The sequence below is a fragment of the Dermacentor silvarum genome, chromosome 1, assembly GCF_013339745.2.
Source record: "Dermacentor silvarum isolate Dsil-2018 chromosome 1, BIME_Dsil_1.4, whole genome shotgun sequence".
Taxonomy (NCBI): Eukaryota; Metazoa; Arthropoda; class Arachnida; order Ixodida; family Ixodidae; genus Dermacentor; species Dermacentor silvarum.
Genome location: NC_051154.1, coordinates 197,466,138 through 197,491,274, shown reverse-complemented (window position 1 = coordinate 197,491,274; position 25,137 = coordinate 197,466,138). Strand labels below are relative to the sequence as shown.

At 47.5% G+C, this 25,137-nt stretch overlaps 1 protein-coding gene across 1 annotated transcript in view; it reads left to right on the top strand.

Annotated features, from left to right (window-relative positions):
• The first annotated feature begins 764 nt into the window (after nucleotides 1-764).
• Nucleotides 765-25,137, top strand: part of LOC119436619 (multiple epidermal growth factor-like domains protein 9) — a 136,260-nt gene continuing 111,887 nt past the window's right edge. Inside the window, exon 1 of the mRNA XM_037703539.2 lies at nucleotides 765-1,131. Within this exon, the coding sequence (XP_037559467.1) occupies nucleotides 1,029-1,131 (103 nt within the window). The 5' untranslated portion in view covers nucleotides 765-1,028. The remainder of the gene's footprint in view (nucleotides 1,132-25,137) is intronic.

Genomic DNA, 25,137 nt, shown 5'->3' with positions numbered 1-25,137 from the left:
TTTTCCGTTCCGGTTAACCTCCCTGCCTTTCTCGTTTCTTTCGCCCCCTATCTATCTTACTTGAACTTTCACTAAACATTTTTCTGTGTGCTTTACTCCTCGCTGAGTACAAGGTTGTTTTTTTGTTTTGCTTTTGATGCCGTGGCTGTACAGATAGTGGCTGTTCTGGTAACGCACACTGTGATTGAACGTTCACATGTCGCCGATACACCGAGCTCTCACTATGCATAATTACCGCATAATATGCCTGAATTAAGTGATGCTCTATTCCTCCGATATTTTTCGTTCTGTCTGCCTTGTTATTTATTTTTTTATTTGTTTCCTGCCTACTTACGACGGATCAGTGAGGGGCTGTTATTACGAACGAAAATCTATATATATATATATATATATATATATATATATATATATATATATATATATTCGCAGACGGGGACGAATCCGTCAACTTTTTGGTTCGTAAATGCTGTTTGCTGCTGGCCTTCGTTATTATGTCCAACATCACGATTGGCTGGAACGATAGAACGTCAATTCTAGCGTAAGAACTCTTTTCTGTTTTTCTGTTGTTTTTTTCTGATACAGTCCCGGTTGTGCCTGCTGCTACCGACACGGCCCCAGCTGAAAGGACCAGCGAAGGTAGCTGTCAACCTGCGCGCACCGAAGGGACTTCTTTCCGCGGCGCCGCCCCCTGGCGGGAGCGTGGCGCTGGGTGCAGCAGACGACGCCGCTCGGGCCGCTAGAGCGGAGCGCGCAGCGGGCGAAGCACAATGAGTCAGAGCCGCCAGAGCGTCGGCGGCGTCGGTCCAGCGCGGTGCGTCTCCTCCAACGAGTATCGGCGGATGCGCAGCTCGGCGTGAGCCAGACTCGAGTCCCACCGCCGCGACGCTCGGCCGTTGTACGCGTCGCGCACCAACGGCGACAAAAGCGGTGATGCAGCGGCGTCGCTGCACAAAGTGAGTGGTGGTGGCAATGAGCGTGTGAAAGGCGGGAAGTAGCGCTGCTCGGTGTTGCGGCGTCGTCTCCAGGCGATGTTGTGCTCCGGTACCCTGTGGCGTGCGCTCTGCGCTTGGCTCTCCCTGGGCTTCGCCGCCTCCTCTGTCCGCGCCAAGGAGATCAACGAGCTCGACTCAAGTGAGTGGCTGCTTCTCGAACATACCTGACCCTGTGACACGGTGCCGGCCAGGTTGTAGCCTTCGCTTTTAGTTCAAAGCGAACGCCGCAACCTCGCCAAACATTGCGCGGCGAACGCGTTCGGCGCGTCTCGCAGTGTTGTGAGTGTTGCGCGCCCGCTATGTATGTGCGTGTGTGGTTAGCTTGAAGAACTAGTTATAACGTGCCGAGCATGCGGCGGCAGTAGTGAACGAGAATACAATCACATCAGAACGAAAGGCGGGCGATGTGCGGACATACACATTTTGTTTATACTGCTTGAGGACGCGTGATTTCCTGTTTAAAGGAGACCGCCGGGAAGCAAAAAGCGCCGATGAAAAGACGGCGCTCGTCTAATTCAGTGACGTCAACGGAGCGTTAGGTATTCTTTTTGTCATATAGTCGCAGACACGGATAAAGCCGAGCTCCTTCCACAAGTTGCCGCTCGCTGTCACGCTCGAGTTCTTTCCAGTCGGCCGATTTCGGAAGCGGCGGCAGAGGCTAACGAGCTTTGCTTTCCACGGGACGGGGCACGGTACCGAAGACGACGATCGAGGCGGATGTCCTTCTTTTCATTAAGTACTTTCGGCTTCGGTGCTGCGAAACTCAGGGGGGAGCCCCGTGGACGCCGAGTTGATACTACCCCCGTTTCGGCGATGACATCGCCCGTTGGGAAATCATGGCTTGTTTGCTTGGGGTCCGTCGAAGCAGCTAGCGTCACTTGAGATGATTTTCGCGATTCTCCAGCGGCATGATCATGCGAGAGAATGCGAGCGAGCACACGTCAGGGAAGGCAAAGTCGCGACCCGTATGTAAACACTCTACGTACGTACCGATTGTGAACATCCACCTGCCGTAAAACAAAAATAAACAGAAAGCAGGCAAGAAAGAACAATGTATAGCAGCTTCGTCGTTGTGCGCTCGCTGTTTGGTTTGTTTTTCTCATTTTGTGCGCGCGCGTTCGCGCATCTCTGCGTATGTGTGTAGGTATGTGTGACTCTGTCACGTGAAAGCTAGCAAAGCGCAATAAATATTCCGACAGATATTCGCTCACACCAGTGTCATTGCATTGCATTTTACTGGGTTTCTCAATTTTGCGTTTTCTCTATTTTTTGACTTTTCTTTTCAATCTCTCTCTTGTACAAATAGGACGCATCGAAGTATTCCGAATTCACGGTGCTCGCAAAAATTGCATAAAATCGCAAAAACCGACACGCGCGATTAGATGTCACCTGTTTTTGGCATCTGCGGGAAGCCTGTCCGTAGTGGACGGCCTTGGTTTGGAATTAACTATCACCGGAGAGTAGCAGTTGGCGCGGACTGGACAGTTATTGTATCTCGCCTTATCAACTCGCCGGTCAGCGCGTCCTTATTACTTCGTCTTACTTAACAAGCGAGTGAGTTAAGAAGGATGAATCCGGTTCTGTCACAAACAGTGACTTAATATTCGATAGGTCTTTCACCCATGTCCGGCGTGCTTTCTCCGCTTTTTCGCCGTTTCAAAAGTGATTGTTGAAAGACGTAAGCCGGGTAAACTGACACCAGTACAATGCAGCGATTACGATTTTTTATGCTTTGAGTGGTGCCCTCCGTGCGCGTGCTCGAATCCACCGCGCCCCCCCCCCCTCTCTCTCATCTTTCTATTCCCCCTTTTCCCTTCCCTCAGTGTAGGGTAACCAACCAGACGTTTTCTGGTTAACATCCCTGCCTTCTCCCTTTCCTTCCTCCACCTCCTCTTGAATCACCGTTTGTATCGAACACCTATCGCTCGCTTGGCAAAGAGCAGCTGTCCGTGGAGATGTCAACGTGATAAATGTTTAAGATTGCCCAAGACAAAGCTAAGCATGGGCTAAGATATATCGCTCTAGGAGTACGCATGCTCACTGACAAAACTTTAAATGCCGGAGCTTTTGAAGATCGTCTAAAATATTCTAGGTCTGCGCACATTCGTTTGGAGGACGAGACGCCCAGGTGGTGCATGTTAAAAGCGCTATGTTAGGCTTAGACATGCGACGATTTTCAACAGTGCTGGTAGGTGTTAACTGGAACGTCAATTAATTTCTTCGCAGATGTTGAAGACATATAGATATGTGTATATATATATATATATATATATATATATCGAAACTGATGCTAAGACCATGATTTCTGCTAAAGGGATAATACTTCATTACTGCTCGGCTTCGGTTCCGCGAATGGAACGTGTACGTGTGCTCAATATTTCAGACTTTTGAAATTAAGGACGCGTATCACGTATACTAGTGCCTAAAAATTTTGGTGATAATTTGATTTTGCCAAAATAGCCACGCTTTGCACTTTAAGAATAGCACGTAATAAGCTATAGCATGTACTATTTCTATCTACGGTGTCGGAGTGCCATATCGTATGGTTTCCTTTGGTGGACATATTGAGTCACAGCTTGGCAACTATTCTGGCTGCATTTCTCACTTGTGCTCGACGTTGGCTAGTTTTGCCTGCATTATGGAATTTCCATGGTAACCTTTCTTTGTTTGGGAAGTGACAACCCTTCCAGGTGACGCCTTACTTGTTTTGCCTCTCTGACCCTTGCCCAGGTGCTACTGCGCATTCGAAAGCGACACTCACAGAAAAATACTGCCCCTAACAGCTCTCGGGAATCCCGTTTAACTAACGCCACGAAAATGAAGAGAAAAAAAGGTAGATGGAAAGAGGAGAACGGCGAGGGTGAAGGAATAGGGGTAGAAGGCGAAGTTCGAATAGGGGTAGAAGGCGAAGGCGAATAGGGGTAAGTGATCTTTGTCATTGTACAGCCGCTTTCGCTAATGATATGACCCACATCAGGATTGGTTAACATTTGCCCTTTTTTTTTTGTTAATATGACCCCTTTGTTTGCTGCACTGCAGGGCCCATATTTGCTCAGGCCCGTATTCACAAAAGCTCTTACGCTAGAATTGTTCGTAAGAAAAAAACTTTAACCAATCCTGATGTCGGACATATCATTAGTGAAGGCGAACGACCAATGGCAAAGAGAATTTACGAATGAAAATCTTTTTGAATTAGGCCCTATAGTCTTTACGCCAGATCTCTTTGTAAAAGGAGATGCAATGCAATCGTGAGGTCCTACGTGTTATTCGTGGAGGAGTCCGACCAATGCCAAACAGCACTTAGGAACAAAAAAGCTTTGTGAATTCGGCGCCAAGGGCCGAATTCACAAGGCTTTATGATCGCGAGCGCTTTTTGCCATTTGCCGTCGCTAATGATATGCCCAGCATCAAGATTGGCTGCAATTTTCTCTTACGAACAACTTTAGAGTAAGAGCTTTTTGTGAATACGGGCCCAGATGCAGCGCGCGAAGCTTACACTGTATTCACAAAACTTTTCGTTCGCAAGTGCTATTTCCCATTGGCCCGAAGCCTTCGCTAATAATACGCCCGTCATCACTATTGGCTTGAATTTGCTCTTAAGAACAGTTCTAGCGGAAGCACTTTTTGTGAATGGCGCTACCGAGTCGATTTGAAGAGGCGATGGCGCAGATCAGAAAGCATGCTTCAATGTCATTCCCGTTTCACCGTGTGCCGTGTTTCGACTTTGTGTGTGCCATCTTGACGAATTAATTTGCTAAAAACAGATCGGACAATTGACGAGGTTTTCTTCTTTGTAAGCAGAAGCCGCAAAAAATGACACTGCATTGCATTCGTGCCCGACAACTGTCTGCCGAAACTGACTGTAAATGTTCCGTATGTTGGGTGAAGAGATATAAGTTGGCTGTTGCAAGATCGAGGCTCCGTAATGGCTTTTCTGAAGCACCGCGCGTTACAAGGGCATTTTTCATCCCCACAGATGTGTAGCACACAGGTCCTTCTGTAGCAGTTCTTTGGCAGCAGGCGCATCATTCACTCGGTGCCTGCTTAGTGTCTTCGCAGAAAGCCGGAAGCAAATGCTTCAGGGAAAGCTTTTCGTTCTGGCCGCGCGAGCGTCTGCTGTTTTTCTCTTTTTCTCTCTCAGAATAAACCAAGTTTTCCCCCGAAAGCACAACCCTTTCATTTGTCTCCTTGTACGAATAAGATGAGCGAGTACTTGAGTGTATTTTGTGATGTACAGGGGGTTCATTTTTAAGTTTTACGCAATTCTTAAAAACCGCCTGTGGCAGTTAGCATAATTCTTATCGTTGAGAAACAAAAATTGACTAATGAACTTTTTAGTTAATTACTTTACGACACATTGCAATTTACGAATTGTAGCCGGTGAGCTTGTCAGGCGTATCCACTTGGAATGAATTTCCAGAATGACGCCAGTTTGGAGATATGCGCCATCAAACTTTTTTTTATATTATGGGGTTTTACGTGCCAAAACCAGTTCTGATTATGAGGCACGCCGTAGTGGGGGACTCCGGAAATTTGGACCACCTGGGGTTCTTTAACGTGCACCTAAATCTAAGTACATGGGTGTTTTCGCATTTCGCCCCCATCGAAATGCGGCCGCCGTGGCCATCAAACTCACCGTAAAAATGCATCGTTGTTCCACTTACCTTTTTTTTTTACCAAAATGCTGTTTTATACATTGAACCAGCTGGAAAAGTAACTGGAACGCCCATATATTTCGTCCCACACTTTGGGAAATAATATCTCGAAACTGGTGTCGCCCTGGAAATTCATATCAAGTGAATGCGTCTTGCAAACTCACTGGCTACAATTTGTAAATTGCAATATGTGTCGTAAAGTAATTAACTAAGAAGTTCATTAATCAATTTTTGTTAATTAGTTGAATATGTGTTTCGATTTCTCGTGCCACTATAATCTCCGCCTCTTCGAATAACCCAGCTCAACGATAAGAATTATGCTACCTGGCACAGGCGATTTTTAAAAATTCCGTAAAGCTTAATTTTGAACACCCGGTGTATTGGAAAGGAAGTTTAATGCGAAACATATAGCAATGGTAAAGAGACCTAGGGGGAAATAATGAAAACCAGGCCCTGTATTCACAAAACAGCTCGTACACTAGATGAATTCGTAAAAACCACAGGTGTCGAACCGAATCAAAACTGAACCGAAAACCGTCGCGGAATCGTTATTTTCAGTCCAACCGGAACCGAACAGAACCGATGTGTTTTCCGCCATCTTGGAACCACACCCGAACTAGAACTTTTTGGAGGAACCGTTGCGAACCGGTTCGACCATAGGTTAAGCCCAAGGTAATTTTTGCTGAAATTCAACAACCGTGCAGGCCGCTGCGCTGACTAGGGTAGATGACGTCTCTTGTGTCATTTCATCGCAGCGCACGGAGTATAACCTCTATAACAGTTACATTGCTCGCCAGTGTGATCTCATTGGCTGACTCAACAGTACGCATTGTGGGCACCTATTAGCAGCCGTTAATGGATACGACATGTTTGCATTTCACACCTCAGAATAGGTAGTAGCGGCAAAGTTCGCGACTCCTGGTTTTATATTTGTCGTCATCGCAGTTTATGCACCGCCTCATGTTCCACTCGAGCCATTGCACGACGAAATTCAACTTTGCATCACTCACATCATGTGCTCATTTGTAAATATTGCCGGCAACTTCAATGTGAAACACTAACTTTTGGGGCCCAGTTGACGGAGATACGTACGCGGGGTGCATAGTCATCACTATTCGCATACGCCAATGATCTCGTAGTGCTCAATAACCCTACAGATCCCAACATACATTTCAACAGCGCGTTGCTCCCAGCTAGATGGATGGCACCGAGCACTCTTGCTCTCGCCTCGTACGACTACGGCAGGTTCATTAGCGATTCCAAAACTCTTACTATCAAACATTCAAGTATCTCTCTTCTGTCAAAACAAGTCTTGACTAAAATGCCTTACAACATTTGGAACAAGAAACATTCTGTAATAGCTCTATAATTCGAATTGCTTCCTAATTGTTTTAACAAACTCCCCTCCATTCAAAAGAAGCTCTAAAGCTTTTAATTAACTTATATATTAAATTTATTCAAACCCTTGCGTAAAGCTCATTTACGACCAGTTGTTATGCGCCAGATTTGACGACGAAACGTAAATGCATCAGTAAAGCGTAGGCGTTTTCGAAAAATAACGGAGCTCCAACTCGGGGTCTTTCACAAATCTCCATATTACGACGCTTTTGCCACTTATAAAGTGCACATTCATCTTGCTAGAACATCGGGCTTCAAGCGGCTTTGCACATCGTTAAGAGAGCAAAATATATTCGGCCTCCCATTCCAAATCTCATTTGGCAAACAGCACGCCACGCAAGAACTTACATTGTTCCACTTCCGGATGGTGGTTTCATAACAAGTGTTTTACACCCCGCTAACTTGTTAACCACACATATTTCTGTAGATTCACTGGCGATGATTGTTGCACCCGGCTCCGGTATTTAATGGCTGACTGGAATACGAATAACGAACGTGCCTTTCACCATTTTAGAAATCGAAAGTCTTGGGCAACACCTGTTGTGCACAGCATTTCGCATCCCACAGTATTACAGTTTTCCAAATATCATAACTGCTCTAAGAACCTTAGCCATCAGTTAGCAAAACATTTCCTCAAACAACCAATGGTCGTTTACTGCTCTAGCGCCAGCGAGGCACAAACACCACCTTCAATTGGAAGTCCTGATTGCTGACCAATAAGTCATCTACTCTTCAATATTATTATTCATACACTTTTGAAGCTCCCCTTACTGCCAGGTGTGTCAACATGGTATTATGCCGATGACAGGTGGTTATCATTTCCGCAACCAACCGCTCCGATAAAAAAGCAAGAACACGCGAGGCACTCATGTTGTCTCCAGCTGGGCGAGTCGTGCAAGAGTCATCACCAGCACAGAAAAATAATGCTTCCTATACTTCCACAAAAGTCATGCCAATATTTCCACCCCCATTTGCAAACGCCCTCTTCCTTCAAATAGCGTCACCCTCAAATTCCAGCAGAAAATAAAAATCCTCGGGATTATTTTCTATTGGAACTGTTTTCGTGCACGGTTTTTAGTTATGTACGAACCAGTCAAGCAACCCATTTTACTATGATATTACATGTTCTGTTATAACTGGATGGCTTATTAAAATAAAATTAACACGTAATACATGGCTAGTTAACGGCAGAATAAATATTAATTTTGCCCAGTATGGATAACGAGCGCGAGCAAGAATCCAATGAAGCAGAAATTTTCGGAGACTGGACTCGGGTTAAACCACTGCATAGACGCACAGGGCACCACAAAGCTCACTAAATGTACAAATTCCGACCCCGAGACACAAATATGCATCGTGCATCATTTGTGTGATAAAAATTTCAGGTCAATACCCGTGCAAAAAGAAAACGGTTTTACACAGTAGCCAAGGGAACTACGTTTCTCTAAAAGCACTGTGTGTTTTTCAATCGGAGGCGCGCGAATGTTTTTTTTTTCTTTCTTCGAACCAATTTGAACCCAAATGAGTCTGTTCAGGGTGCTTCGAACCGGTTCAAACTAATATTATTTTGGCTCAGGAGCGGAACCTGAACCTGAACCGCAAAGCGTGAACCCTAACCCGAACCGAACCCGAAAAGATTTCGGTTCGACACCCTGGTAAAAACATCAAACGGTGGTCAAACGTGATAACGGACATGCTATTATAGACGAATTAGAGTAGTTCTTACTAACAGCTTTGTGAATTGTGAAACAGCAGGTATTATGTATCAGTATACACGACACATAACACTTCAAATGTTTCGATTACTTAGGCCCTTGTTCATTGGCTCGCATTGCAGCCGGTCTACGGTACGCCTAAATCGGACAATTGTCATAAAAGGCAATTTGAATGGAAAGGGGAAATAACTGTCTTACTATATTGACCTAGATGTGATGACTACGAGCTAGTCATTCGAAAAAACTCGGAAAGTATGTAGGTGCCGGTTTGTGATTAATTGCGCGTTTGTCGTATACTCTGGCCTCATCATTCGCCTTTGATATTGAATAGCATGTTGCGACAGTCGTCACCCTGATTAGCATTTTCGACGAGTCAGGATCTTTCTCTCGAAGAGAGCTACGCGAACCACACGAAGTACGCTAGACTGTGAAGGAAAGCGGACTTGTTTAGCGTTTCTGGCGAGGATAGCCTGATCGCCTTTTGTTAGCTTCGTGAGGACTGCGAATCAAAGGAGAGCCAACTGCGCGACGGTCCAGCGCAGACAATGCACCGAGAGCTTGATAAGCAGCGCGGGACAAGGAGAAGGTAGGAGATCTCGGGAAAGCGAGCAATGGCCAAGTATATAACCCCCTTGGCAACGGGGCTGTCGATTGCGAAGACACGTGACCAGACGCGGTACACTCTGGGTCACGTGCCCTGAAAGAGAGAAATAAAAGGATGGGGCGGGTGGGGGGTGGATGCGTAAATAAAAGGGACAGGCGTGGCGGTGACAGCCGTGACAGGCTGTGGGACAGCCGGCAGTGAGCTGCACAACGCGCCGTTACTGGCGATCTTTTTACGCTTCTTTCGCATCGCCTCGGCATTATTTGTATTCAGCACGAAAGAGCAACGTTCGAATAGGAAAAGAGGAAAAAGGAATGATAAAACTGGCTTACACACGGGGTGTGCGAAAAGGCGCGCGCCTCTAACTGTGAGCCCGGCTGAGGCCATCCAATCGACAAAATACTTCTAAGTCACCGCGTGGAAGCAAGAGCGAGTACAATGCAGCTCGCGATCGTCGTGCGATCTCTGTGCGTGGGCCCATAGCGGTGCAGATCATATCGACTGCAATGCATTCATTCGCGTACGGGCAACCGCCGAAGCTCCTGTACACATACTATATAATACATGACGGGGGACCCCGGACGACAGTTGGCGGCCGGACGGGGCGCGCGTGTGTGTGTGTGCGTGTACTCGGGCAACGCGAGGGCGCTGGCGCCGGGAAAGTGCAGCGCGCGCTCGGAACAGCTGGAAGCGGCTGCGGGATCGATAATCGCCCATTCAGGAGAGCGCGTCGTCTCACTTGAACGAACACGGTGCGCCGCTATAGGTGTGCAGTGTGCCGCGCTGTGGCCGCCGTGTTTAGAGCGGCCGTTTGGCCGCTCGGGAAGCCGAACCGGAGCGATAATTCGATCCGGCGGCGCGGTCGGTACACGCGAAACACCGCCGGAGCGCTCCTAACTGAGTTGCGCCGCGGCCACCACTGTGCGCGCCCCAAATTGGGTTTAGGGCGGCCTAAGTGGGCGACGCGCTCGGCCAGTGTGGCCGCAGCTCCAGTGTCACTGCTTCTTCGCGCCTATAGTATATATAGCGGCGCGCTGCGGTCCCCAAAGATCCGGCGACGGACAGCGTGCGTGTCCAGTATACAGCGAGGGATTCCGCTTGCGCGCCTAGGAGCGGTAGCGGTGTCTTTTGCTTCGTTGACGAAGTGGACAGATTGACTCGTTCTCTCTGCTTTCTTTCTTTCTTTTTCTTTCGTTTTACGAATTGCCCATACGGTATGCGGAGAAGAGCGCTACAATGTGGCGAATACATGGTGTACTCGGGAGGAATTAGAAGCCTGTAGCATGTCCTATATAGTATTCTATGAAAGAGCTTTCCGTGTATAGAATATTGTTATAGCTAGGGATAATGAAGTCTTCGCAGGTGAAATTTATCGTATCTGCAAACCTCCTTATGTGCGCCTGTACGCCTTTCAACCACGAATGTGGTTCAGGGAGCATTTAGCCTTCAGACAGAGCTCTTTAACATGCTTAGCTATAGCAATATGCGCTATAACTCTACGTAGCGTAGTAGCTCAGGCCGACATCTCTGCCTTTCCTCTAATAAATTATCACTCTCTCTCTCTCTCTCTCTAAGGAGCGCTCGACCATTTGTCTTCGAAAATAGATGACGCTGCAGTAGACCGTGAGTGATGAGAACCAGCTAGCTGCCTCACAAGAAGGAGGGAACATTCCGCTCCTATATAGCTGCTCCTCGAGCGGACTGCAGGCGCAACGAGGCTGAAGTGTAGATCCTATAGGGAGGTTGTAATTCCACAAGTACACAGTCCGAGCGCCCAGCAGCAATGAACCTGAGAGCGACATACAACACCTGCGGTCTCTCACGCCCGTCGCGGCGACTTGGGGGTGCTTGCCGGCCGGTCTAACGATGCGACCTGGCCAACGACTATAAATTCTGGCGGTGCCTGGTTCGCGTCCGTACTCGCAGTCCGTGCTTCTATACCCCGTGGGGCTCGCCGAAATGGACGAGGTCTGAGGAGCCGCAACCGATCCTTCTGGTATGCACGCTTTGCTTGGGATGGGATGAAGCCAACCTAATTTACGCCACTCCGCTTCCCTTTTCCGAACTTCCGAATGACGAATCGAATGTCGTTGTTTTCAATTCCGTTCTCGAAATAAACAGCATGACGCCGTTCGAAGTGAACGACGTTTGGGTTGAACCCGAAAATGTTTCAAAAGCTAAGACTTGACACGATGAAGGAGAGTACGCCTGCCTCACATAGTCCTGCGTGTATACATACATACATACATACATACATACATACATACATACATACATACATACATACATACATACATACATACATACATACATACATACATACATACATACATACATACATACATACATACATACATACATACATACATACATACATACATACATACATACATACATACATACATAAAACTTCGCGTAAATATTTGGAAAGTGGCAGGGACACTGAAAGCGCTGCATTGCTGCGCAATAGGACTATTTGGAAGATGATAGTGTTTGAATGCACATAAATAAATTAATTTTTCAAAACAGAGCCAGTCTCGAAACTTTCTGATACCTCCGCGTACATACATGCATATGTTAGAACGACTGCAAGTTGGGCATCAGTTATAATGCATACATACGATATGTGTAGATTTTTGAGGACAGGCCGCAAAGGTCTGGCGATGGAGATTAGCCGCATCGATCCTAATGTCGCACAATCCAGCCATGCTATTACGACAGTCAAAGTGATTATACAGCATGAACGTTAGCAAGACAAAGAACAACGTCAGAGCGTCGTCATTTCGCGTTTCTCGAGCAGTTCGTTAGGAGATACGACAGTACCAGGGTGGTTCTTCGCCTAGTGGTGCGTGCTTTGTCTTTGAACGTATGCGTTCGTCAAGGAAGCAGTGAATGCGCCAAACGCTGGTGCTTCTGCAACTGTTGAAATCTTGATATGACAGGGCACGCAAATTTTGCCCGTGCTTTATTAGCGGGGGAAAAAAAGGAGAGGGTGGGAGGGCGTTCAGGAACAGTATAGTGAAGGATTTCCTTCTGCTTTGTTGTCAAGGTTTCGAGGAAAGTACAATTAGCACCCTTCTGCCCTCATCCTAAACGGCTGTCAATCCGCATATTACTCGGGGATTGTTAGGACAAGATGGTGACGTTGGCACAGAGAGTTTTGGGTTAACATCACAAGTGGAGAGACGCTTCATAAAAGAGTGACAACTAAGTGTCACAAGGGGAGCGCGCACAGTCGAGTATTTTTTTCTTGTGTCGTTGTGGCGGCTATACGTTCAAATAGACGGTACATCTTTCACACAGCGCCGCAGCGTTTGCTCCGGCGTTGCGTTTATTCTAGGTGCCAGAAATGGTGAGGTGCCGTGCCAGTCACGAAGGACAATGACCTGGGAACAACTAAAGCGGCCTGGAAGTAAGGTGTGGTGTTTCTTTGTCAAGCTGAGCTTATGCGCCTTATCACGCGAAAGCTTTCCGGCAATTTTCGCCTCAACCAAACAATTACAAACATCGCAGTCATCGATATCGCCAGCAATGTACTCCTCTGTTTGTTTTGCACTCCCACTCCTCCTTACACGCCCCACCCTTGCCCTCCCCAAACGAAGGTCTAATCAAGCCACGCCGTATGCTGTCCCAATGGAGATATTATGATGGCATCACGACATAGCTCGATATATCCCTTCCAGTTTGTGATGGCCCTTGTAGCCAAGCGACGACTTTGGGTCGAAGACGCGCCTGTCTTTGTAGCGTGTAAAACTGCACTCACCTCTGTAGGATTCCATTTTATTTAGAACGGATGGCTGCGGGCATAGTATGCTCCAGCGCTATATCTATGCCACCGCTATTAGGTATAATAGGCAACATGGTTAGACACTGACTTCTTGAACCACACCTTCTGACGTGTATCTTCATTAATTTGCTATATAGCTATAGTCGGCGACGGCCACAGTGGTGGTTGGCTCGTGCGGCATCTTCGCGAAGAGCGGAGGGGAGGTGGCGTGGTGTCTTTCGTGCCACACGTTTAGTGCTCGACCAGAAATAATGGCGTAGTGGTCTGTAGGGCACAAGAAAAGCGGCAACGGGTAATGTTAAGTTGCATTGCTGAACACTGGCCCTTTAGCGAACCGTATATATACGTAAAACATGTCGTCGTGGCTCACTTCCGCCCGTTCGTTCGTCATAATAATTGAAGACAAACTACCGTTTCCTGCGCATCCTTCTGCCACTGTCGACCACTCGCAACTGCGGTTGCGTGTGCGTCGTTCTTGGCGCGCACGCGCATTTCCCTTGCGTCGAACTCTCGCCAGTACACGAAGGCCGCGGCTCGTGACACTGGCGTCCCACGGTCTGCGTCGTCTTTAATGGCTCCTCGGCGGCCTCGGAGTTCCAGCCGGTGTGCCGCGCGCCGCCCCTCCGCGCGCTCTCATCGAGTATGCATGAACTGTGAGTGCCTTCCGCTGTTGCCGACGCAAGGGCGCGCGCCCCAAATCGGCCTCACCTCGGGGTCGGGGTTTCAATACCCCGCGCCGCTTTGTTTGTTCCCGGGCATGGCAGTCGACGACGCCGTCGGCAATGATATGCTGGTTCTGTTGCCGCGCGCGTACGCGGTGGAAGAAGGTCCGGCCTGAGAGGCAGTTCCGGAAACAACCTTCTCTCAGCGGCTGCTTGGCGTGCTTTCTTTCTTATTTTTACCCTCTGTCCTTATTGAAGCTATGCACGACAAGAGAAGCATTTTAACGTGCCTCGCTTTGTGCCGGAAAAAGAAATGGTCCGTGGAGATTGCAAAAGCACGCACCGCTCCAAATAAATAGCGCCACCAATGCACACGCGTGTCAGAACAACCAGTGAAACCCATCTTCGTTCTTCCGTACAAGGCCCGAATTTCTGAACGAAACCGGCAAAGCAGCGATTACACCGAACTCGTTCGGTGTATTTATCAGCAATCTCTGGAATTCAAGAATATGTCAGTGTTCACATATTTGTTAGGTCCAGAGATCTCTAAAGTACTTTTCAAGACAAGATACATATGGGCAACTTAGCTCTGCACATTCCTGGTCCGATTGGAAGAATCTGACCGATATTTGAAGAATTTTCAGTGCAGTATATGCTCTGGGGCGAAGCTTTATGTTAATTTTTTTTTTTAATAAGACGCTGTTGGTATACGAGGGGGCCCGCGGAAATTCTGTTATGGCGCTCATTTGCGAGATCCGGCAGTCGTTTCGCGCAGCGACTATTCTCGCGACTGATATATCTTGGAATATATTAATTCACCCTGCTTTGGCCGTGTGTTTATTTAAAGAAAGTGAAAGATTACCCACTTTATTTTCTTCAATCTTTTCGTTTTGGCAATGTATCGGTGGTTTGTAACGTAAAGTATCGACTGCTACTGTGGCCCGTCGAGCGAAAGCGTGCCAACTGTTCAATGTATCCCTGACTTGTATACAATACAGGTAAAGGGAAATGTTCGTTACTGACTGCCTTCTTCCTCATCTTGATATTGCAACGAGCGCCTTTGCGAATCGATGTCTCCGAGTTCAATTGCAAGATGCAATTGTACCCAGTTTTTTACGGCATATGCGCCCACGATATTCGCGTTTCCGTCCAGACCCAACAGAGCCAGTTCGCCACACGATGTAACGTTGACATTCTTGCATCCGGTCAGGAGAGCGCTCAGAGGACGAGTATACGCATGCGCTTCTAACCGCGGGATGGTCGCGGCCTCTCTGTTGTAGTACACTTTGGCAATGCCGGTGAGCCCTTTTTTCCCCGAGTGCGCCACTATATACTGCACTTTTTGTCGGGCACACAGCTTCCGTCCGGTGGCGCCCTTGCATTCACTTCTCCGGAGCTTTCCGACGCAGCCAGGCGTGAACCGACGCCAGCGACGCGGGCGCGACGCCTCCTTTCTTCCTTTTTTCAGCGGCGGCTCGTTTCTAGCTGGGGCCCGATTGTTTACACGGAGTATGAATGCGCTTGCCGGAAGCGACACACACACAGTGCGCGCGGCTCGGCCCGCTATGATGTCGGCAGCGCGGTTACTGCTGCGCGCGCCGCCGTCTTGGCGACCGAGTGCGACAGAGCTACGCTTTTCGCTTCACTCTTGCGCGGGGCGGCGCCTTTTGTCCCGAAAGGACAGGGCGCGCCCCAGGAATGATGAGGCGTCCACGTGCCCGGCAGAACAAACGCGGCGAGGAGGGTAAAGCGGGAAGTCGCCCTGCCGTGTCGCTGGCCGCCATCCTGCGTGGTGAACCTTAATATGCGTTGGGGCGAATCAGAAATAAATACGCGTTTCTCCTTTTATGCGAATTTTTTAAATCGTTACCTTATGGAACAAAGAAATTCCGGGTAATTTGCATCTTCTCAATATTAAGTTCGCTACGGTGCACACAGCGTCGTCCTCATTCGGTACAGTATTGCCTCTCGTCCGAACTGCATACACAGACGCCTCAACTCCAGGTTCTGTGGCGCGCAATACTTCGCACAAACTCCAAGCGCCAAAGCTGCGTGGTATCGCAGTGCACCGTTGCCGTGTCCAGCTCCCAAGTGCACATTGACACAGGCACATGTGTTCGAATCCCAGCGATGGCGGTGGTATGGATCACGTTTCGCTTCTCGATGATACGATCACGGTTAATCCGAATTTCTGGGTGATACAAATTTCGAAAAAAGTACCAGCCAGAATGTGTTAAGCACAATGCGTTTATTCGCGGTTGTGCTGCAGCTCGATTACCCACCACGGTATAGATGAGTGGTTATGGCGTGGCACTGCGGAGTTCGAGGTTGCAGGTTTCATCACGACCGCGGCGGCCGTATTTCGATGGGGACGAAATGCGAAAACGCCCGTGTACTTAGATTTAGGTGCGCATTAAAGAAACCGGGATTATCAAAATTAATCTGGCGTCCTCTATTACGGATTACGTCATGATCAGACCGTGCATTTGGCTCGTAAAACCGCAGAATGTTTCTTTTTTGTGTAGTATGACGACAGGGGAGGCTAGAGAACACATATATGGCTGCTCGTCGTGTGTCTGTGTGTCCCAAATCATGTGCTGGAGATGGGGCTGCTGCTGCTGAGTCGCGCGTGCACGTGCCAAGTGAATATGCGGTTGTGCGTGTGATGGCGGTCCCGGTTATGTTGAGGGAGAAACATGCAGCCGTGGCCCGCAGACAGTCTGATGGCATAGGATCTTTGTTGTTAGATGCTTGGCGAGGGTAAATCCCCGGCATGTAGGGGTGGTCGATGCGATCTCGCGACAGCCCAAGTGATTCGTTTCACTGAACTGAGGGTTAAATACATATAGCTGCTTACTTGCCAGTCCGTCAACGGAAACATAAGTGGGACTGCGTTGTGTTAGGACATCCAGAATATTTGTATACGCGATCCTTTAAAGAGCCAGAATTCGTATGATGCGGTTTGAATTATACACCGTGGTGACATTTCTTGACTGCTTCTGCGGAATACCAGTAGGTTTAATTACTTTAAAAGAGCTAGTTCGGATTGCTAAGCACCACGGGCAAAAAGGATGGCCTTGAGCTCCGTCCTCTTGCTGCTAATAGGGATGTGCTACACCCGCTAACCGTTTTTGAGCCGGTAGTTGCACATATCCTACGCCATCGATCAATGACAGCTTCTGCGTACATGTGGTCTAGATCACAATTTTGGCCTTGCTTACAAAACTTCTGCATGCCTACTGATAAGCAAAACGAGAGGCTTAATTTAGGCAGCCCACCTCAAATGTTTTTCGCGTCCCGTCCGCGAGTGTCCTCGGCTGCAGCGATCGTCGTGTAATCACTGCAGTCGCTTGGCTGGCAGAAGTGACGGGTGTCCGGAGGTTGGCCAATGAAAAAACAGCCTTGCGAAATAGAATTTCTGCTAATTCGGGCGCACTAGTGGTGATTTTCAACAAAGTTGTGTCCAGCCATCCTCATCTTTGTCTACTTTAAAACATTCATTATGCGCTGGCGAGGGGTGTGTTCGACATCGAAATGAAGGTTGACACAGTTCTCTGGAGTGGGTTTATTAGCAATGAGCTGCATTATTTCGGATAACGGCGAAAGACCGAGGTTGGGCAGAATAACAGAAATGATATCAGGACTCCCTTCGATGAGATCGTCTTGGTCGCTACAAGCACAAACGCTGCTGCGTTTGTTCAAAAGTTCTTAATACATTTTCCAGCGCCTGGAGAAATCAGGCGGTACGATCATGGTGCGGGGTCAGTCATCTATTCTGTAGTTTTAAGAATGCAGATTTCCGCGGTATTTTACTTTCAGGTGTATCACAAATTTGGCATCGGCCTACAACATCAGCAATGCGACACGCTATTCTAAGAACTTTAAACTTTTTTTGCGGATATACATACGCATTACGTCCTGCGAAACACGCCGAACTCTCGAAAGAAGCACTGCAGTGTTCAGTGTGCGCTTTAATCTATTCGGTCATTGAAAAAAAGAAAAGAAAGAAAGGTGACCATGTTTTCAAATTAAATGGCCCCTTTGAACCATTTAATTACTCGCGCGATGGCGCATTTGAGTTTTAAAGCGCAATTTCCGGGCGTGCTTCCCACCCAGAAATGAAACCATGTGATCATTCTCCCCTCTCGGCAGCAGCGCCAGGAATGTGTCTTCCTCGCGCATCGGGAACGATACGTGCACGGCTCTTCCTCGACCCAGTGATCACCCCGGGCAGAATTAGGAATGGCGCTGGTTTTTGTCCGCATAATCTTCTGGGCAAACGATTTGCCGATCGTCATTTCGGAGTTCCGAAGAGTTCCTTTCTTTCCTTTTCCGGACAGATCGCTGACCCAAAGAAGGTACTTGTCAGCACCGAATAAACATTGGTCGAAAGGAAGACGAAAGAGCGAGAAGATGAAGGCGCTTTGAAGCTGCGGGGAAAAAAAAAAGAAGACCAAGAAGAAGAAACGGAAAAGGACGCGCGAGTGGTAAATCCGCGCCAAGAAATAAAAGTTCCACAGGAGGATCTGAAGAATTCCTCAATTTTTCAGGCTAGAGAAGAGCGCGCCGAGAAGGTAAACGAGAGAGAGAATAGCAAATGAAAAAAAAAAAAAAAAAACCGCCGGACGAGAAGCGCGCAATGCGGGCGGCGCACATAGCGAAGAATGAGCGGCGAAGAGAAACAGGGTGGAAGGGAAGAAGATTTACCAAGTGGGGCCTACTTTTCTGGAATACGTTTGTCGGTGCTTCTTCTTTCTTTGAGCGCGCGCCTGTGACGTCGAACGACGACGCGGTGCGAACATGTCGACTCGGTTTTCCCGGAGAACCAGCCCCGGACTTTGCATTCCAGAGCGGGCGCTTCCCCCGCGCCCTTCCTTCGTTCATCACGATGACTTTTCGCCGACCGCATTGCTTTCACTTGAGCGGACAAACGAAAATACTATCCCGCTCGCCATTTTCTCTTCCTTTTTTTCTGTTCTCTTTTTCCTTTTCTTCTCCACGGAGGCCGAATGTATAGCCCGCCACCCCCTTCTCCCCCCAATCTTCACTATGTAAAGCCCGCTTGGCCGAGTGTTTGCCTCTCAAATATTCATCCTCTGCCTCTTCCACCCCCCTTTGCCATCTTGGCTAACGGGCCGCGAGGTCGTATAAATTTTCTCGCGGCACGGACCCGGCGATTAGCCCTGCGGCGTGTTTGCGATTGGCTGGCCGCGATTAGCTTGCGGCTATATACTTGACCTCTGTCTCTGCTGATTTTCATGCACTCCTAATTTTGTGCTTATTATAGGCCCCTTCCACATTTCTTGCTCCCTTGTTGCTGTTTTTTAAAGCTACCACACTGTCCTTTCCCCCGCGAACACTCGCAAACGCTATACGCACCATCTTCTTTTTCTTTTTTCGTCATTTCTTGTTCCGATCCAGATATATATATCTAAAGCGACGGAAAGGGCGAGAGACCTGTAGCTTGCTCGACGCCGCGGCGTTTTCTTTTCTCGGGTCGACGCTTTGCACACAAATGTCATCATTTGAGGCCGCTCCCTGATATATTTTTTTATTCTTATTATTATTATTATTATTGAAGTCGAATAATGCACGGCTTTGCGGGCTCGCCGCGTACGGGCCGCCAAGTGCGCAAGCTGCTCGCCAAAAGCAGGGCGCGTCTGCGCGCGACAGATACCGGGCCTGCGTGACGCTTTCGCTGTGAGGACGCCTTCGGGGATGCCGCTTCTCACAGCGACCGAAAGCAGTTTTGTGGCGAAAGAAAGAATAGGTGGAAAGAAAGAAATGCATTCGATATGTCGCAGTGAGCATAGTGCATTCGCTAACACGCGCCTGGCGACGTGGCCGTTACTGCAATCTGATAATATTTTGTGTTTGCTTGTTTTGCTGTCTCATTAACGGATACACTGACTATATGGCTCAGTGACTTAATGCAGCTTTAATCGTAGTCCGTACGTTAGAATAGCGGGTGCAGCAACCCCCCCCCCCCCCCCGTTTCCTTTTAATCCAGTTCATCCTCACCTTCATTTATTTATTTATTTATTCTATCTCCGTAGTCGGATAAATACATTTATTCTCGCAATAAAGGAGAAAGAAAAAGCTGGATCGCCCATTTTTCTTCTTTTTATCAGTATCAGCCGTGTAGAGAGTGAACGATTAAGATAGCCGCATAATTTATGGCATAAAAGCTACTCATACAGTATATGTCCCCGTCCATATTCACAAAGCTTCTCTCGTGTTTGAGCGCTTCCTCATCGCTCTGTATATATTCAGGCGTTCGTCACTCATAATGACCCCAGCGATGGCCAATCATTGCGCGGTCACCAATCGCGAACGGCACTTACAAAAAAGGGAAGTCTTGTCAATCGAGCTCTGAAATTATGTGCGACGGCAGTTGTACCTTTGCTTATAGCACGCTATTGCGCGAGCCATAACGTCGCGGCGCAGGGAAGTCGCACCGTGTGTGTAGTGTCACGTTGTAGTGACTGGTGAAGAATAAAACATTGCCACTCAGGAAGCTGAGTGTCGCTTCTAAGCGACACTCAAGTCACAACAATTGCGGCGAGCACGGTTGTTTGTCGTCAAATCTGATCTCGCGGGTCACTCCCATTATATATATATATATATATATATATATATATATATATATCACCGTATAAATTAGCAGTCGCTGGTGCAGGCGTGCATTCTGCAACACTATTCGCGTCGCGGGCTCAATCCGATTAGACAAGGCTGTTTCGCTATAGAATCGGCGACAATATTCGATAAATTTCGATTACAGTATGCACGTCTTGCACCGAGCGGCAAATCGATAATAGTGACAATCCGGTGAAAAACGGTCTCCGTGGAAAACCAAAACAGGGTCTACGTGTTACATTAGTCTAAGACGTGGGTGCCTATACTTGGAGGCAAGCTACAAGGCTGGTTGTGAGTCTATACATAGCTGACATTTTGTCATTTTCTTTATTACTTTTGAGTTGTGACGTCATTTCGGTCAGCATAGGTTGAGGGGAGGGGGTTCGCATTTGCAGCCTCTCGCTCTACGTTCACAGAGGCGTAACGCGGCAGCACGTTTGTTGATCCAAGGGGGTGATGGTCGGCGTTTGAGAAAGCGCCCTCTGCCATAGTAGGTATAATCCATCAGACGCAAACCTGTGCTCACCAGAATTTATAAGGGGTATTCGCGTGCAACTTGTAGAAATTTGACGGTTGCTCTCTCTCTCTCTCTCTCTCTCTCCTTGCACTCTGTCCAACCCCTTTATCCCCCACCCCAGTGTAGGGTAGCAAACCGGAAACTGACTTCTGGTTAACCTCCCTTCCTTTCCTCTCTCACTTGCTCTCTCTTCTTTCTTGACTGTTGCTCGGTTATGGCGGCCCCTTGTTCGACACGCAGACTCCAGAAATGGCGTGAGGAGGTTCGGGCAGTAAGACAGAGGGATGCCAAATCGCGCCCACCGCCTTTGACCGTGGCACGGGCCCACTTCGAATAGGGAGCGAGATGATTGCACGATTAAACCGCAGGACCCTCCTAGTTTTATCATAAAATGTAATTTGTGTATTTGGTTACGTCATTTCTGCACACGAGTGCCCATACACCCTCAGTATAGCACACACAAGACGTTTCACGTACCCTTCTGCAGCTGCGTCCCCGATACAGCCTGCCCGATAATGTTGTTATTAAAGAGGTAAAACCTACCAGATAAAACCTGCCAGATTTTTTTTTTCGTGTGGGTGCTAACTTAAATCAGCCATGCCGCTTTAATCCGGAGTGTTCCTTTAATACGAGAGATAAAAAGTGAATGTGTCCTGATCTCAAAGTTTCGGCAGTGGCAGCGACGGTCTCTCACAAAGTGCAAATGTCGCTAACTGTTTTCTTAAGAATGTGCCAAGTAGTGAAAATCTCTCAGCCATGCAATTATGCCTTAATTTTGGTGCGATTGAATAGCAATTAAGTACAGAAGCGCTGCATGAGAGTATGCGTATAGGTTTCGCGCGTTCGTTAATGGAGACGCGACAAAGCATTATTCTGCAAGGAAAACGCGAACAATGTCGACAACCGCGCAACTAGCGGCCGTTCGTAAAAAAAAAAAGAGTCGCTCGCATTTGACTGACAATGGACGGGGATAAAATGACAGCACAAAGGACGTGCGAGTGAAAGCTTCGCTGACACGCTGTCGCACGACCATAAATGCGCCGCGGACTGGCTCTCGAGAACGCGTCAGCCCTTGCGCATCTCTCTTGCTGACAGGATAGGCTGTCGATCGCGCACAGGCTATACAAAGACGGCCTGCGGCGCAATCGTCGCCTATAGCGTTGTCAAAGTACTGCTCTTCGATAAGCTTTCCTGCTTTTATTACTTTTTTTTGTGGACGAAGAAAACGCTAATAATAACGGAAACTTCTTGCTTCTCGATATCTTCACTGGCATTGGATGACAAATATTTAGCGGTTAGAGCTAAAATGAACACTTCTCGCTTATTTCCGAATGCACTATGTTAAGAGTAACGCTATTCGGAGAAAAACAAAAGAGTGTCCCTGCAGCATATTATTTCATCTGCGTGGAAGCCAATTATATCCTGCCAGATTAGCAAATAATAATAATAATAATAATAATAATAATAATAATATAATAATAATAATAATAATAATAATAATAATAATAATAATAATAATAATAAAGTAACAGCCAGCCAATCGCGATATTGCACGTATTATTATCGAAGGTGGACGGCCAATGGCAAAGTGCACTTACGAACGAAAGGCTTTGTGAATTTTGTCCCCAGATAATTTTATAGCAGGAAATTTATCTGCTCATTACTTTGCGGACCCGATATTTCGTCCCCGAAACATGTCTCAAAATGAGCAGGTGCATTCCACAAAGTTCTGTTCCCCACTGCGTAAGCAAGGCTTTCTTGGAAACAGTAACAGCAACGCCGACGCATTTTTTCCCTCAAGTTGGTAGCATTACTGCTTGTCTCAGGATACCTGTGAGCGGACATGTCTTTGACATGGACTTTAGCTTCAGCTGTGCGTTTGTAGAATGTTCGTGAAATTAATTGCTCCAAAGTTATTTGGGAGTCTTACTTATTGAAGAGTTCATCAGTGAATATCCCACCAACATCACATCTTAAAAAAAAAGAAAAACATCTGTACAATATCGAGGGCAAGAACAATCATATATTGCATTTGGCGGCCTTTTTTTTTTTTAAGAGCTATTGGCTTGCGTCACCGGACCGTCATCGCTTTCAACTTGCACTGTTCCAACAGTACAACCAATAACCGCGACACATTGTCTAATGAAGCCTTATTTCCATAAGCCAACATGTTCGTAACGAAGTTCTGCATAGCGGACTTGGCTTTGTGGTAAGTTGATAAACTGGGTGATTTTCGGTGAGATGTGGAGTCAGCGGGTGCTCCGTGATCGCCGGTGCAAGACATGTACTCTGGCGTGGTACTTGTGGTGCGCAATGTTTCTTTTACGTCACGCGGTGGGCTAGAAGCAATGTTCCAGCTGCTTGTATAAGTAAGGCACCACTTTTGTAATTTTTTTTTTAAGCGAAGCTTGATATAGGCTCAAAATTTTCGGCGGTGGCGGTGGTGGTGGTGGTGGTGGTGTCACGCTGAAAAGTGGGATGATCCTGGTGATAGTGCAGAAAGGGTCCAAGCTCAATGGCACATACCAGGGAGAAAAAAGAAAGAAAGAGAGAGAGAAATAAAAAGAGAAATAGTGAGAGAGAAAGAAAGTGAGAAAGAAAAAGAGAGAGAAAAAGAGAGAGATATAAATAAAGATAGAAAATCACCAGCCCTTCACTTGTCGGGAAAATGGGGGTAAGCGAAGGTTGTCGTGTGTGTACTTGACCTACTACTTTCCCTTCCCTTTCCTACTACTTTTCGTTCCCTTTCCTTGTACTTTTGTTTCCCTTTCGTGGAACTTTCACCTTCCGTTGCGTTGTACGTTTCCTTCCCTCGATGCATACATTTAATAAACGCTTATGTTTTATTACCGTGACCTGTCGTGAACATTACGTTAACCTGACGAAGGTCAGATACACACAGGACTTGCCCCCATTTTCTCGACAGGGGGAGGGCTGGTGAACTTTTTTTTTTAATTCTTCTGCGACAGATACATGGTAGATCAATTCGGTCAGTTCCGGTGGATTACCTGAAGATGCGGACGATACTTGCGGGACAAATTGCAATGTCCAGGTGGCTAATAAAAATATTAACTCATTAACTTTTTAATTGTTCACTTTAAGACCCATGTTGCAATTGCGAAATTGAAGCGGATCCCCAGAGAAGTCATGTTTACTTAGCAGATGTCGTAAGCTAGCAGCACTACATTTGAGATATCCGGCCTTAAAATGTGCAGCGACATGTATTTGCGTTTCCATTTAGCAGTTTACCAAAAGCATGCGCCAGGCAGTTCGCGACGACCGTATACCAGTAACGCTGGAGCGTACTGCTGGCATTCGCGGGGGTGTAATAGTGCACTAATGTCGAAAACAGTGTGACAACACATAAGTCAGGATTTAAAGAGCTCACAAAATACGTATACAAGGAAACCGTTCACGCAGCGCCTCTAAAAGGGAAATTATTGGCTCTCGATTCTTATATTTCCATTTGGTTTCAAGGTATACCGTAAGCTATATACCGCCGTTGCCGATGGTGGGGAGGCAACTATAGAGGTGTTGCCAAAATGTTGACGATGCTCTCAAATGTGTTACGCGGCGCGAGTCATTTTTACTGAAGCAAAACATTCAAATTTTCTCCAGAGCCTTTTACTTCGCGCCGCTCAGTCCCAAATTGCGTGGCATTTTACCAAACTCTCGTCGCCGTTCCCGAGAGGCGTGTTACGCGCTGATAGCGTTCCACAGCTTCAGCGCGCGTTTCGCCGCTCCTGTTCAGCTCCTTGCAACGTCTGGAGCGTTGAATGGCAAACTCTGCGCCGGATTCATCTACGTACATGCGCACAGCCGTTAATTAAAGGGGGAGAATCGCAAGCTATTGAACACCAATATAATAACAACCACATTATAAATGTTCATCTGACAAATAATCATTCTCTATATATATTCCGTTTAGAATAGTGTACGGTTCAACAGCCGTCTCCCACGACAAACGCCGCCGCCAAAGAACACGAATGCGTCCGCGGTTTGTCGCTGCGTAAGTGGGTGCGTGTGCACGACAAATGCCTCATGCAAGTTGTGGCCTGCACCGCATCGAGCATCTGACAGACATCTGCACCTTGGCAAGTAGCGCGCTTGCAGTCACCTCGATGTTATTAAAAAGCTGTAGTAAAGGTGATTGCTCTACATTGGCCGTGTA